The 14,905-nt window shown below is 37.5% G+C and overlaps 1 protein-coding gene across 3 annotated transcripts in view; it reads left to right on the top strand.

Annotated features, from left to right (window-relative positions):
- Positions 1-13,368, top strand: part of LOC135612647 (uncharacterized) — a 67,737-nt gene extending 54,369 nt beyond the window's left edge. For 2 of the 3 annotated variants that reach the window (XM_065109189.1, XM_065109187.1), the window contains 6 exons: positions 7,045-7,125; positions 7,218-7,382; positions 11,944-12,024; positions 12,215-12,277; positions 12,351-12,440; positions 12,757-13,368. In XM_065109189.1, the coding sequence (XP_064965261.1) occupies positions 7,045-7,125; positions 7,218-7,382; positions 11,944-12,024; positions 12,215-12,277; positions 12,351-12,440; positions 12,757-12,867 (591 nt within the window). In that variant the 3' untranslated portion in view covers positions 12,868-13,368. The remainder of the gene's footprint in view (positions 1-7,044; positions 7,126-7,217; positions 7,383-11,943; positions 12,025-12,214; positions 12,278-12,350; positions 12,441-12,756) is intronic. The other variant, XM_065109188.1, reaches the window with a different exon arrangement.
- Positions 13,369-14,905: the final 1,537 nt, after the last annotated feature.

Raw genomic sequence — 14,905 nt, 5'->3', positions numbered from 1 at the left:
ATATGTGGCTGAAATTTTCTGTAGCACAGATTTTCAAGTGTATCAGATTGGACATAAAAGATCAGTGGTTTATATTGAGATTTTTTCGACGAAACCAAAGGGAAATCTACTGTTAGGAAGTGTCAAAGCTATCATAAAAATTTCGTAGAGATTTGGACAGAAAAAAACATAGTATCAAGATCAAATAAACAGTGCTATACGGCTGAAATTTTACAATGCAGATTTTCAAGTATAGTAGATTAGACGTAAAAGATCAATGGTTTATATTGAGAATTTTTTGACAAAACTAAAGGGAAATCTGCTTTAGGAAGTGTCAAAAATGTCATAAAAATTTCGTAGAAATTTGGATAGAAAAAACACAGTAGCAAGATCAAACAGACAGTGCTATGCGGCTGGAATTCTGCAATGTATCTTTCGTCGTAGAGATGAAAACTTTGTGACGAAAAGTTTATGCAGCAATATAGGAATAATATTTTTGGGATTTTTGAATAAGGATAACTAAATTGCAGCAGCAGTAAGGTAGGAAACCAGAACCTGTTGCAATTCACGGGGAGATCAAAGGATGATCCGCGGTGGTGAAGATGACGACGGAATTTGGCGATGATCTTTTAAGTAATTGTGGGAATTGTTTTAGGCAGCTGTGATGGGTTGATGGATGGCTGTGGAAGGATAGCGAGATGCCAAGAACGCTGCTCTGATACCAGATGTTAGAACCCTTGCAGATTCTAAACTTGGGGTTGATCTCTTTAGGGGATCGGCCTCCTTGGAACTCTATAGGGGTTCCTCCCTCCAAGTTGCTGCTCAAAGGCTGTAGAAAAGATTCATCTATTGCTTATGAAAAGAGGAGGAATACATGGCTATTTATAGGGCTTCTAAACCCTAACTCCTAATAGGATTTCTACTCAAGACTCCTACTTCTAACCAACTCCTAATAGGACTTCTACTCAAGACTCCTATTCCTTTACAACTCCTAATTCTTCTCTAAGAAACAACCTCCTAACCCTAGCCGGCCTCTTCACCTCTTTAATAGGGGTCGGCTTAGGTAGGTTTTACATGGATGTCCCTCTCAATTAGGACTCTCCTAGCTATAGTCCTAACAAGTAGCGACAACGGTGAGCAACGACAACAACGGCGAGCAGCGATTGTGGCAGCGGTGAGCAACGACAGCAATGGCGAGCAGCGATAGTGGCAGTAGTAGCGGAAAGCAACGACAGCGGAGAGAGGCAACGACAGCGGAGAAGCAATCTCGGTTGTAAAATCACGAGCAGGGTTAAGGTTGGGAAAGTCACGAGAGGGATGTTGGGAGGCTGATATTGGTGCTTTAGTTGGTTCGATCGAACCAACTAAAGAACTAGAGACCGAACCAGACCTAAAATATTGGTTCGGTCGCTTGGTTTAACACGGGCGCTCGCCCGAAGCGCTAGCGCTTAGGCTCGGGCGACAGCCCAGGCGGCACCTCTTTGAAGCGCACCACCTAGAAATGAAGCGAGGCGCTCGGGCCGCGCGTCGCCTCGCCCGAGTGCCTATTGAAATCGCTAGTTTGGTAAAACTACTTTTGTATTCATATGGAGATACTTCTTCCGAGTAGTACCTAAGAGGTGGGTATTGAGGGTTAAGCTAGTTGTTTCGCTCTTGTTTGAAGTGTTTGGATGATGATGTCCACCTTACCACTTCTTAGGACCTTTGTGACTGCATTGAATTGTAAGCACTTATCTATTGATTCTAGCAAGTGATATGCAAGTGCAGACGGCCAAGGCATTTTGCCGTTGTACACATTTAGTTAGGCTAACTTCTTTCATGTGTAGTTAACTGGGCAATGAAGTACCACATTATCACACACCTAGCTGATTTTGCGTAAGTCATGCAGCACCGTTCGATGTTTGCCCACAAAAGGTTAACCTCCTTGTAGAGTTCCCTAAGGACCTACAAAAGAGAAGACAGATGAGTAGAAGCATTAAACTCGAGATCTCACAAATAGATATTTCATCAAATACTTAATAAGCAAATGCCAAATACAAAGATGGACTTTGTAAGCTTTGAATGGTCGTATAATAAAGGGTCCAAGGCAATCTGCCACATTCAAAAGTCCTTACAAAAGAGTGCCTATATGACACCACTATAGAGCTAAGCAATAAACCAACATAAGGCACTACCCCAAGGCCTATCTAGCTATATGTCACCCTAGCAGATCCAAGATGCTTGGATGACTGACGTTTTTGGTTATTTTGTGCATATGGAAAACACCTAAAATGGCTGGCTAGAGGTCTTATTTTTGGGCGGCTTTTCCTTTACACGACAACCACATACATGCTACGTTTACAAGCCTATAACGACCACAAAACCTAACCAAAATAGGGACAAACAAAACAAAAAAATACGAACATGCATAAACATTACATCGAATACCTTACGAACTGTTGATGACATTTTGCCCCACTTATTCTTGGCTCCCAATTATTCTTTGTCATTGTTGTTGAGTAGTTAAACTTTGATTTATTAACACTGCTTTAATTCGCTAATGACTCCGACTATGGTGTAGGGTTGGTTGAGTCATGCTAATCTGCTAGTATCTATAGATCTTTCAAATGAAGGAAAAGACCTTGTTGTGTGCTAGTCCCTCGAACATCTTATGTTGATTGAATTGGATGAATGTAGTTGGAGCTTTAACGAGCATTGCCTTGTAGAATATAAAGTTTTAAGGCCTTTCCTCTATAAAATTTGACCATCAATTTCTCTTTTGCTTAGTCGTTACCTCTAAATACATTCACATCACTTATGCTTTCAATTATTACTCTATTAAGAATAAAGTGGACAATCTACCTTTAATAGAATCGATCACTATTGGGGAGGGTTTGGTACCTATTGTCTGTTGCTATGTCTCCTCGAAGGATCTTCAAAAATGTGTAGAGCTTATCTGCTAAATAACTAAGAGAACTAGGGTATTTGGCTTCGCCCATTCTCTCAAAAGTTAAAAAGAATAAGGTTGCTTGATCTCGCTTGCTTCCTAGAGGGTTGTACTTCATGTATCAAGTTGGTTACTAGTTTTCGTCCGCTCTTTACTTACACTTTTGAAGCACTTGAAGTATTGCACTCCTTGCGCTGTATTAGCTACTATGATTTATCTTCTCATTGTCATCGAACTTTCAAAATATGCCCAAAAATAACAAAATTTCACCCTGACTAAAGCAATTCTTTATTAGTTTTTATCATCCCTCTGGGATTGTACCACCTCTATTTTTGTCACCTGCTTGGAGTAGAAAAGGATACAACACTACGTGTTGCCTACTTCGTTCATTGGTTGAGCACTCTCGCATTGATCCAAAGTTCCCAACATTCGTTTACTTTGATGAGTAGCTCGTCGACACTTGTTTTACTAAGTTCCATGGCCTTTGCCCTTTTGCCTTGTCTGGGTACTTAGAGTTTGCCACTACACTCTCTATTGTCTTGGCCCCTCTTACGACCATATGCTCTCCCTCAATGAAAGCAAGGGATCGTTGGCTCTACGGAATTCCTATTTTTGTGGTACTGTGGAGCTTCCTTATGCCTATAACCCTACTATCTATCGCCTCACATCTGTGTCCCTTTCCTACTCCTTGCATTGGCAAATCTACCTCTATGGCACACCTCCAAGTCTACATCCATTATGTCCGATGCTTGGTTTTAGGTAGCTAAATCCTTGTGGACTTATCATCACTTCCGCACCCCTTTCGACCACCTGCTTCAACACCTCTATGTTCTTTGAGCAGTTGACCTTGGTCGATAGAAAGATAGGCTATAACTTCCACGCATGGCCTCTGCTACTATGTTGTAGGGTTCGTGTCGTTCTCCTTTGCATCTTTGGTAACAATGTTCACTCACTCAGCCTTCTCCTTTGACTTGCTAGGCTCCCTCAGGCGAATGAGCTCTAGAGCAGTCCACCCTCTAGCAACTTCAATCATACCTCCATATTACCAAGTCATCCATAGGACTCTTTGTACTTGCACTCAAAAGATCCACCATTGCAATACATAACCCTCATATGTTGATGTCTAAGGCTTTCATCTGATACAAAATTTGGTGCACTCCTGGAAAACTCACCTTTATGAGACCATGACATTCATTCCTTTAATTCAAGGCCCTTCTTACTATCGTGTTGCTCACTAAACTGTTCTACCATAATCCATTGCATCATATCACCTCCTGATAATGTCTTTATTGCACTTTAATCTTTGTGTGGTGAACTCAAACTACGATATCTCCATGTGTGGCCTTCGTCGACATATCACTAGGCCTTTACCATCTTTAATTGTGTTCCCTCCATTGGCAATTAACCTTTCTCCATCCGCACTTGGGTCACTCACGGCCAAAGCATAGCTCTAGGTCAAGCTGTCACCTACTAACTCTTGAAGTCCATCGACTTAACTGAAAATTGGTGTATCATTATTTGGATCCTAGGCTTATGCCCTAGTGTAATCTCTATTGCGCACAACTTCCTTTGTGACAACTTGAATGGTACATTGCGGCATATTCTTCATGAGCATCTACCTCTATGGTCTCTTGCCTCGTACCATTCCAACTTCACCATTGCAAATTGAGTTGGCCTCCTACCTTAGTCTCTTTGTCAATTGCCTTGCCAAGATGAAGTGCATGTGCCTCAATTTTCTCTTTAACTTTGGCATCGTACAAGATAAGTCCGCTCCATCAGAATAAGGAACCCAGGGATCAGCATGGTTCCGCTCTTGTCTCTGCAACAATTCATGTCTTTGATCTTTCCAAGGAAAGCTCCACGAAGTTGGTACTTTCGCTCTATATTATGTCTTCTAATTCAACTCCTTTTATGCGACTTTAGTACTTCATGAAGTTCACCCAAGTTGCTTTGCTTCTTGGTTTGCATTGAGATGATGGTGGTCCTCGCATCCACCATATCATGGGTTAACCCTTTGTTGAGCCCGATATTCTCCTCATTTACTCTTAGTGTGTCTTCGTTTGGTGTTGCCTTTGGTTTCTCCCCTACTTTGATCATGCAATGTGTCTCTCGATGCATCATCTCATATGAGATCTTATGATGACTCCTTACTACTTGCTCGTTTGAGCTTTATAAAGCTTCAATCTTGAGGTACCTTTCACAATATATGCAATCCAATGCACATGAATCTCTCACGAGAGCATCGGGACTTAACCCTTGAATACTTATCTCATTGGAGCAACTTCTTTCTTTGTATACTTCTTTCTGAAAGTTTCGGAGATCATCTCTTTTGACTACTTCGCCTTACTGAACAAACTGTGTGTTGTTTTGCCACTGTGAACACACTTACTAGATCGTGACTCTTCATCAATATAGCCCTCTGTTGAGCCCCACCAAGCCTAGCAACATGCTGAACCCATTGCAAATGTATGCATCCTTTGTGTTGAAGAGAAAGTTTTCATGCTCCACAGCGTCGAATTTCGATCACCTAGCAATGGCCATGGATAGTTCATCGTTTTTATACAAGGTATTACATGAGTATCGAATTATTCGAGTCAACAATTTCCCTTATCTTCGCTAGCTTTGTACAAACTCTTTCAATCGTTGAGCAACCTATGCCTACTTGCACTATCTCACATTTGCTAAGCGCCCCCGCTTGCATTAAACACCATCAAGTTACGTTGCCAACGTCGAACTGTAGCTCAAAATCAGCTATCTCATCCTTTCTGCGCTATGCGTTCTTCCTAGCTCGCTTGTCTTCATAGTGCTTCTCGCACGAAGGGTTGGTCATTCCTTTAAATGCCAATCTCGAATGTTTGCTCCTCTGAGTGACTCTTTTCACTATGCCTCAATGTCCGTTTCCCTCAAACGATCACACATGCTAGATGCCCTCCACATAGCCCTGTTTGGTCCCCTATGTTGCATGCCAAGTGTTTTTAACATGTTTATCCTGCTCTGATATCATATGTCACATACTTGATTTTGCTTAAGTTGTATAGCATCCTTGCATGTCTATCTACAAAGGGTGAGCATCTTCGTAACCTCGCAAGGCCCCTTAAGGACGTGCAAAAAAGAAGATGGGTTAGTGGAAGTACTAAACTCAGGATCTCATAAGAAAACATTTTTAGCAAACACTTGGTAGACAATGCAAAATATAAAGATGGACTTTGTAAGCTCTGAACAATTGTGCAATGAAGTTCCTAAACAATCCATCGTGCCCAGAACTCCTGACGAACGAGTACCCATATGACACCGCTACGGAACCAAGGGACAAACCAACCCAAGATACTATCCCAAAAGCTCATTCAGCGATGTGTCTTCTAAGTAGCTCTAAGGTGCTAAGGTGTTGAGATGTTGATGTTTTTAGCTATTTTGTGCACATGGAAAACACCCAAAATGGCCAGCTGAAGATTTTTTTTGGGGGTAGTTTTGCCTCTGCGCGATGACCACACACATGCTGCGTTTACAAGCCTGAAATGACAACAAAACCTAACCAAAATGGGGCTGCCAAGCCTATTGCAAGCCCCTTACATGTTGTTCAAGGCATGAACAAAACAGAAAAGCACAAACATACATAGACATTACATCGATCACCTTCCCTATGAATTGTTCGTGACAACAAAGATTACCCAGATTAACTTAACCCATGACTGTAAGCATGACCAAGTTAAAAGTAATTTGAGTTGTAGAATTTGCTCATTACTAGGGCAAATTTTGCATGAAGCTATGGTCAATGTTTAGTGATAAATCTCAAGGTTTCTTCAGTTTGCACCTTGATAAGATTGATGTAAGACTGGAAAGTTCTATGATGATACGAAAGAGCAAGATATACAAATCCAACAAGTGTTTTTGGCCAAAATTTTGACTATCCAAGTGTTCTAATTTTCCGACTGAAGCAACTCAAATGGTTGCACATACATCTGTATATTCTTTGAGGCCTCAGAGCATTTGTACCAACAAAGTAGTTCTTGATATATATATACTTATACATATGTATGTATATATAACTGTTATTTTTCTTTGTTTAGTTGATATTTTCATTTAAATTACATCTAAAAATAGATTTGACAATTTTATAACCTAGTATACCATAATTTTAGCAGATTAAGGCAGGTCATGTTTATTCTGTTGTTGAAGGTCTAAATGCCTCAATTTACTCCCAGAGGGATGAAATACTTGAGGTTAGTAGATGTTTCTTGTGAATTTTTCTTATTCAAAGAGCAAACTTTACTGTAGAAATATTGATAAATTAGTCATTATTTTCTTAAAACAGAGCATAAATTCAGAAATGAAGGATAATCCATCTATAAAATTTCTTCAAGCTTTTAACAAAGAGCGGAAGCTTTGTGGTCTCTTTTCTCCTCTTCAAACCATTTATATTTCGGAAGAGCCTCCTATTTTGTTGGGCAGATCTGCATCTATTTTGTCCATATCACAGGTAATTGTTCCTTGATGTTTTATGTCAGAAATTTGTGTAGTTGAATTTTACATAGGACAAGTCATAGTTTCGAACTGGAAGAGAATCATTTCATTTCTTTCTACTGTAAAAAAAAATCAAGTCAATTGCTTACCACTAAATGACAAAGCTACTTCATGTGTAATTTCGAAAGCTGTCTCTCTGCCCTGTTTATTTCTTAGAATCTTAGTGTTATGGAGTAAATCTGCTAATGGCACCTGCCATCAATACTATTCAGAGGTGAAGTGATGGATCCGAAGAAGAAAACAATTATGTGGGGAAAAAGGTTGTTCACACTCAAGACATTTGACGAGCATGATGTGGTACTGGCTTTTAACAGCCACTTTTACTTGAACAGGAACTTGTTTTCAAACTAGTGCTGCTATATGTCATAATAATTAGCTCTAAGCCTTCCTATCAGTAACTCATGACTAAATCTTTGCTGTTTTCTCCAAGGTTGCTTTTGGGGCCTTTGTGCCAACCATTGACTCTGGATAGTCCTGAGAGCCTTTTCAAATCAGAAATGAGGCTTAACATGCTTGACATTATTGTTTGAGCATTCTAAAGCACCATGATCTAAAAGTTTTTCTAGAAGTATTGTATTTTTTTTCTATTGTATGAAGCACCTTCCATTGTTTCTTTTTTGTTTTGTTCCACCTTTCAAATCATATCAATAGTGGAGTCAATGCTTCATGATCTCATGCTGGAAATCTCAAGCAATAGTGGTTATTGGATCTTCACACAATAACTGTTTCTCTTTCAAGCCACTTTGTGTAGCAAAACTAACATTTTAAATTGATTGGTAATGAACTAAATGGGGCCTAATAAACTTCCTTAACTTACTTAGCTTAGCGATGAGTTCTATGCTCTTCTTTATAGTCTTTGCAAACTGAAGATGATTTTAGGTGATTTGCTTCTTTAGTGCATTAGATGAAATTGTAACAACCATAATAAATCTTTCAGCCTGCATACCACTTAGGTACCATTGCAAGAAACTTTATCATTAATTTTGCTTTAAAAGCTCACTTTCATGAATTACCATGGCATGAAACTCAACCTGTTTCCAAAGGGTGAATTGCAATCAACTACCGGTGATCTAAATGATGCTTTCAATGAAACTTCTCAATTTGAATACTCAGTAGGAATCAACTGTCAGTGATCTTAATAATGCTTTCAAGGAAACTTCTCAATTTGTTGTCCTCATTAGGAACACTGATAATATGATAGCAAAACAAATTAGATGCTGATGATGCTTCATGAGTGGTTAATTAGCTGATGATTATAGAATGGGCATCTAGATTTAATTGCTCTTCCCCTAATGAAGGTCCTACTTCAATAACAGTTATAGTATCAACTTTCTATAAAGGCTTATTTTTATTGGCAGAACTGTTGATTGTGGTTGCTTTTATGTGTGTTACATGTTCTGCACCACACATTGTTTTATGCTTTACTTCATTCATGATAAGCATTATGCACTGGTACCTCAGAAAACAATATGCACCAATAATTACAAGTGCAGAACCATGTATTGCTGTTGTGACAACCAATGTGCTTGCATTGACACTGAGCTCCTAGATGCACAAGATTTTTAGAATATCAGGACACGCTAATCTTTTCTGGATAAAGAGGAAGCAAGCATCTGAGTGAAATTCTACAGAAACATGAGGATGCAGAAGAACATTATTATACACATTCTATTAGCTCAGTTATTTCATTAGCATTTTGAGGAAAATGTCTAATGAAAATTTATCCTATGAGGATTGTATAAATCAACATGTGTGTTTGAGCTTTTGTGGTTTTACTATGATCTGTGTATTGCAGTTTGAACATTGTGTCGCAGACTTCTATTCCAATTGTGTATGATAAGTTAAACTAACATAATTGAGAGGTGATTGGAACCAATCAAAATAGGTGATTACTAGACTGAAATTTACTACGATGTTCTAACAATGGATGTTGCCCATATTCTTCTAAGTTGGCCTTGGCTATATGACCTCGATGTTATCAATCAAGGGAGGAAAAACAACTGTCTTTTGGTACAAAGTTAAAAACATCATCATGCGACTAGTGAAACCATCGAAAAAGGGCAAATCAAGAGCTCCTAAGTCCTTTTCACAAGCCCCAACCACCAAGGGAACTCCATTTACTGGATCCTAAGTCTTTAGAAGTAGAGAGCCTAGACAACAATTTTGTGTGGCCATCATCACTAAAGAGATTCCTAGCCCTTGCACTGCTAACTAAGGTTAAATCCTTGTTAGATGAATTTTCTATTATCATACCCATTCCACACTCACAATGCAAAATGTGAGTTTAGATTTTGTCCGTGGACTTTCTAAAACAACCTATGGCCATGATTCTATTCTAGTTGTTATTGATCGAATTTTAAAAATGACTCATTTTATCCCTTGTGATAAGACTAATCATACCTCATACATTGTTAAGTTGTTCTTTTGGGAAGTGGTTAAGTTAGACAGTTTGCCTCAACCATGGTGTCTGATAGGGAAGTAAAATTTGTTAACAATTTTTGAAAGCCTTTTGGAAACAATTTGACACAACATTGAAGTTCTCTTTAGCCTTTCGCCCTTAGATTGATGGCAACTGAGATTGTTAATCATTCCTTGGGAAATCTTCTTACATATTTAGTTGGGGAGAAATTGAGAAACTAGGACTTAATGATACCACAGCATAGTTTGCATACAATAACTCAGTCAATCGTTCCACTAGAAATAGCTCATTTAAAGTTATTCTTGGCTTTAGTCTTGACCCACCCATTAATGTTGCACCCTTGCACTTACTATCACACCTCAAAAATTAGCCCACTCCTTCGCTCAACTTATCTAAGATTTGCATACTAAGATTCAACATAAAATTACCCAAGGTAATGAAAGTTACAAACTTGCTGCCAATGCACATAATAGGAGGCAAGAGTTTCAAGTTAGTGATTTTGTGTTGGTTGGTATTCACCCTGAGAGATTCCCCAAAAACTTATTCAAAAAGTTACATGCTCGAGCTATTGATCCTTTCCCTATTATCCAAGAATTTAAATCTAATGCATATATGCTCGATTTGCCTTCGGATTTAAATATGTCTAGTTTTCAATATGGAGTATTTAACTCCATATCATGGTATTTTTAAACCTCCTCCGTCTATCAATGTTCTTGCAAGTGACAATCCTCTCAAAGCATAGACTCTTCCACAATATAGGGATGATGCAGAGGCTATTCTTGATGATCGTCTTGTTACGTCTGCTACTAGCATCACTCAACACTTTCTTATCAAATATCATGATTGTGCAACTTCTAATATGCCACTTGGATTACTTAATAGAATTTCATGATTTTGCACTAGACTTATTGGACCAGTACTTTATAGACCACTCTTTGGGGTCGAGTTATTTTCCATCAGGGAGAATGATGGAGAACCATTTAGGTTTATAAAAGATTTTAGAAGAGTTTATTCTACACAGAATTGAACAAAAAGTCATTAATTAGCTACCCTAGTAATTCTATGAGTTGTAGGAAGATAAAGAGTCTTTTAATCTTTCTAGATGTTAACCTTGGGACTACTTTTGTAATAAGTGCAATCTTTTTCTTCTCAACTACGATAAGTTTTTAAAGTTGTTTAGGTTTCCTAGGAGCCCGCATTTTGGGTTTCTAAAAGACATAAGTCCCTTAGAAGTAAAAGGAGGAAGTCTAGGAGTTTACTCTTGGGAATCATTGCCCACATTTATTGTACTAAAGCTCCTAAAACCCTATAAATAGTCGAGCTTGTCAAAGGATGAAAAAGCTCAGATTTGAGTGAAAAAATTTGCATCTTCTCTCTTCTAGTCTCTTATTCTCCTATCTAAGCTCACTCCTCTCTTACTCTCTGTCTCTACTTCTCTTGCTGGTCTACATCACCTATAGTATTTTTATAAGGTGACAGCAATTGTTTTTTATGTATACAGGAGACATGCTCATTAAAAGATGTAGACATGTAGATTTTAAATTGAGTTCTTTTAACATTTTTTTTATTTATGCTTCTATTTTGTCACACATAGATTCTTTTTTTTGAACACTCTTGCCTGATTTGTCTTAAAAACTCTTAAAGTACTTTGCCTAAGCATAGGGTATATAAATATATATTTTGGTATATATTTGAAATTGCTCCTAGACTTGTATAATTGCAAAATGTGCTTTGTTCAAGTCATCTTATTTAAGGCTACTTGTGCCTCTTCTCTGACTCGATTGATGGGGACAATGTCTTTTTTTCATATCTACCATATGGACTGGCTAACATGAATTTGTTTTGGGGTAATGGAGAATATACCAGTATCTCACATCTTATCAAGCCAGATTTTTTTCATTTATAAACCATTTGTTTTATAACATGAATTTGCTTTTTTGTGTGAATGTGTTCAATGGAAACCACAATGTGAGGTTGAGTTTTTCGAATAGCTTATTCCTGAAAATTTATGCTCTGCAAAATACTAACAGAGAAAAGAAGATCCTAGGTTTACTTGGTTCTGTTCTTAATTTAATGTTTATTTTTATTTTCCATGCAGCTGCCACAATATGTACTCGATTCTCACTTGGGCACTTTGACCAGTAAAACAAAGAAATCCATAATTGACTTTTCTCCTGTTGTAAGTCCCTCTATATTTTTTCTTGTCAATTGACCTAGTTATAGGGTATATTCATTAAAAGAATGGATAGATTCTGCTACAGTTATAGGAGCTTCTTGTTTCTGTTTCTGAATTTGTTAAATATAGTATATATTGAAATCATAATGTTTCCAATTTATGATAGTATATATTGAGTCGATTTCTGTTTTAGGCCATTGGACTTGGAACATTTCTTAAGCAGTTTCATCCTTCTCATATGACCCAATATGTACAGGTAATGTCTCACTACATGGAGTAATCTCCTTAAGTTTGTCATATTTTTTCTTAGTTGATTTGTCTTAATGCAGTACATGGGTCAGTATGTAAGAATTATGGCAGAAATAGCATATGGAGGGGTCTATGATCCTCAGATATTGTCTGGTGACCCGGCATCGGAGGTATTTACTCGTATTCATTATCCAATAATCATCTCGTTATCTTTTTAAAATCATCTAGTATATGACATTAACTCCTGATTGAATTCTAGGTACAGATTTATGTTAAGAATTCTTGAATGCTTTGGCAATTATTAGACACCTCATATTGTGGCCTTTTTTCTATGGCATGAAGTTTTTTCCTCCATTTGTTATTCTTCCATGTCATCAGTATCATTCTTTGCATTCTTTGCCTTCATTGCCCATAACAATAATATTCTTGTTGAATTTCTTGTTCATTGCTTACCACCTGCCTCTTTGTTGTCTTCAATTTTTTCAGGTTCTGAAGCCAGCATTCTGGTTGATGTATTTCTGTAGACATATGAGCATCTCAAAGAATTTAGCAGAATCGTGTCTACCGCTGTCTCTTGTTGCCATGCTACAGATGTGATCAAGTCAAGCTCCCGCTGAGGAGATACCTGGAGCTGCATGGTGTCAGGCCACCAAGAACGATATCTGGGAAAGCTTAATGTACATGTCATCACCTAATAACAATAATGTTGATGTCTTGGGAAGAATTTTGCCTACAGTCATCTGAGCACACCTGAGCACACGTGATGGAACAGAGTGATGCATAACCAATCATCAATGACGATAGTGATTTGATGCATGATCGATGTGCAAGGACAAAGAACCATATCAAGGAAATAGTCGTTTATGATGATGAATTGTTCTTATGATTCATATTCAGTCTGACCGATTGATAATTTATTGATTGAACCACTTCTGAGGGTCAAAATACAGAAAGATTTTATTAGAAAGTATTGATCACTTGGCAGATATCACGTTGATTTTGGCATTCTAGTTACTGGTAATGTTCATAAGGAGGTAGACATACATTTGTATTATTACTCTATTCCTTGGTTTTCCAGTTGAGGCTGAACTTTTTACAGTAGTAGTGACCAAGAATGCCCTTTTGACAAAATTATTATTTATATTTCACTCAGTTTGAAGATTTGTTATGATTCACATTTGGAGCAACAAAAATGTATTAAAATATGAATATAAAATTGATAAATGAAAAAGAAATCTATCCTGGTGCCTTTGGTAGAAACATATTATATATGAATATTTTTATTCATTCATACAATTAAAAGTAAAGCGTTAATGGTGCTGAGTAAATGTGCAGATTGGTATTTTATGTTATTTATTGGAAAATTGGAAAGTCAATGTACGGATAAAAAACCATTCGTTATAAAATCTATTGATTTTTTTATCAGATATATCCCTTATAATCGTTTCTGCGGGGGGAGATTCTTTATTTTTTGGAAGTTACACAAAAATGTTCACTTTGGATTAAATGACATCATGACACATGAAGGATTTATGGTTTAGGTCTTTTTATTTTTGTGAATGGGTCAGTTTCAATTATTTTTAGTTGAATCGATCTATTAGGAGTATACGTGTATGAGAGTTCTAATTGAATTTTATTGAAAGTGGCATTCATGTAAAGCCTACTTAGTCGACCTATTAAAGAGAGGTGAAGAGGTCGGCTAGGGTTAGAGTTAGTTGGGAGGTTGTTCTTAGAGTAGGAGTCTTATTAAGAGTTGGTTAGAAGTAAGAGTCTTGAATAGGGGTCTTATTAAGAGTTGAGATTTAGAAGCTCTGTAAATAGTCATATATTCATCCTCTTTTGACAAGCAATATATGAATCTTATTAGCAGATTTTAAGCAACAACTTGGAGGAAGGAACCCCTATAGAGTTCCAAGGAGGCCGATCCCCTAAAGAGTTTAACCCAAAGCTTAGAATCCACAAGGGTTCTAACACTTGGTATCAGAGCAATGTTCTTGGCGTCTTGCTACCCTTCCATAGCCATCCATCAGCCTTCTACAATCGCCCAAAGCAATTCCCATAATTGCTTAAAAGATTGTCAACGAATTTCACGGTCATCTCCACCATCGCGGATCATCCTTTGATCTCCTTGTGAATTGCAATAGGTTCTGATTTCCTACCTTACTACTGTTGCAATTTAGTTATCCTTATTCAAAAATCCAAAAAAATCATTCCTATATTGTTGCATAAACTTTTCGTCGCAAAGTTTTTTATCTTTGTGATGAAAGATGCACTGCAGAATTCTAGCCGCATAGCATAGATTGTTTGATCTTGCTACTACATTTTTTCTATCCAAATCTCTAAGAAATTTTTAGTTTGTTTGATCTTGCTACTACGATTTTTCTTTTTAAATCTCTATAAAATTTTTATGATAGCTTTGACACTTCATAAAAGCAGATTTCGCTTTGGTTTCATAAAAAAAAATTCTTAATATAAACCATTGACCTTTTACGTCCAAATTGCTACACTTTAGGCGTAAAAATTTGCAATAGTACCTTCCCGTGATCCTTAATTTTTCTGAACCTTCCACCACCCCATGCCATTAACGGGTCAACAGAAAAAAGACAGGGACATCTATGATCTACAAGCATATACT

Source organism: Musa acuminata, chromosome BXJ2-5, assembly GCF_036884655.1.
Source record: "Musa acuminata AAA Group cultivar baxijiao chromosome BXJ2-5, Cavendish_Baxijiao_AAA, whole genome shotgun sequence".
In the NCBI taxonomy this organism is placed as follows: Eukaryota; Viridiplantae; Streptophyta; class Magnoliopsida; order Zingiberales; family Musaceae; genus Musa; species Musa acuminata.
Note: the sequence above shows the minus strand (reverse complement) of the source record. Positions and strands in the feature narration are given on the sequence as shown.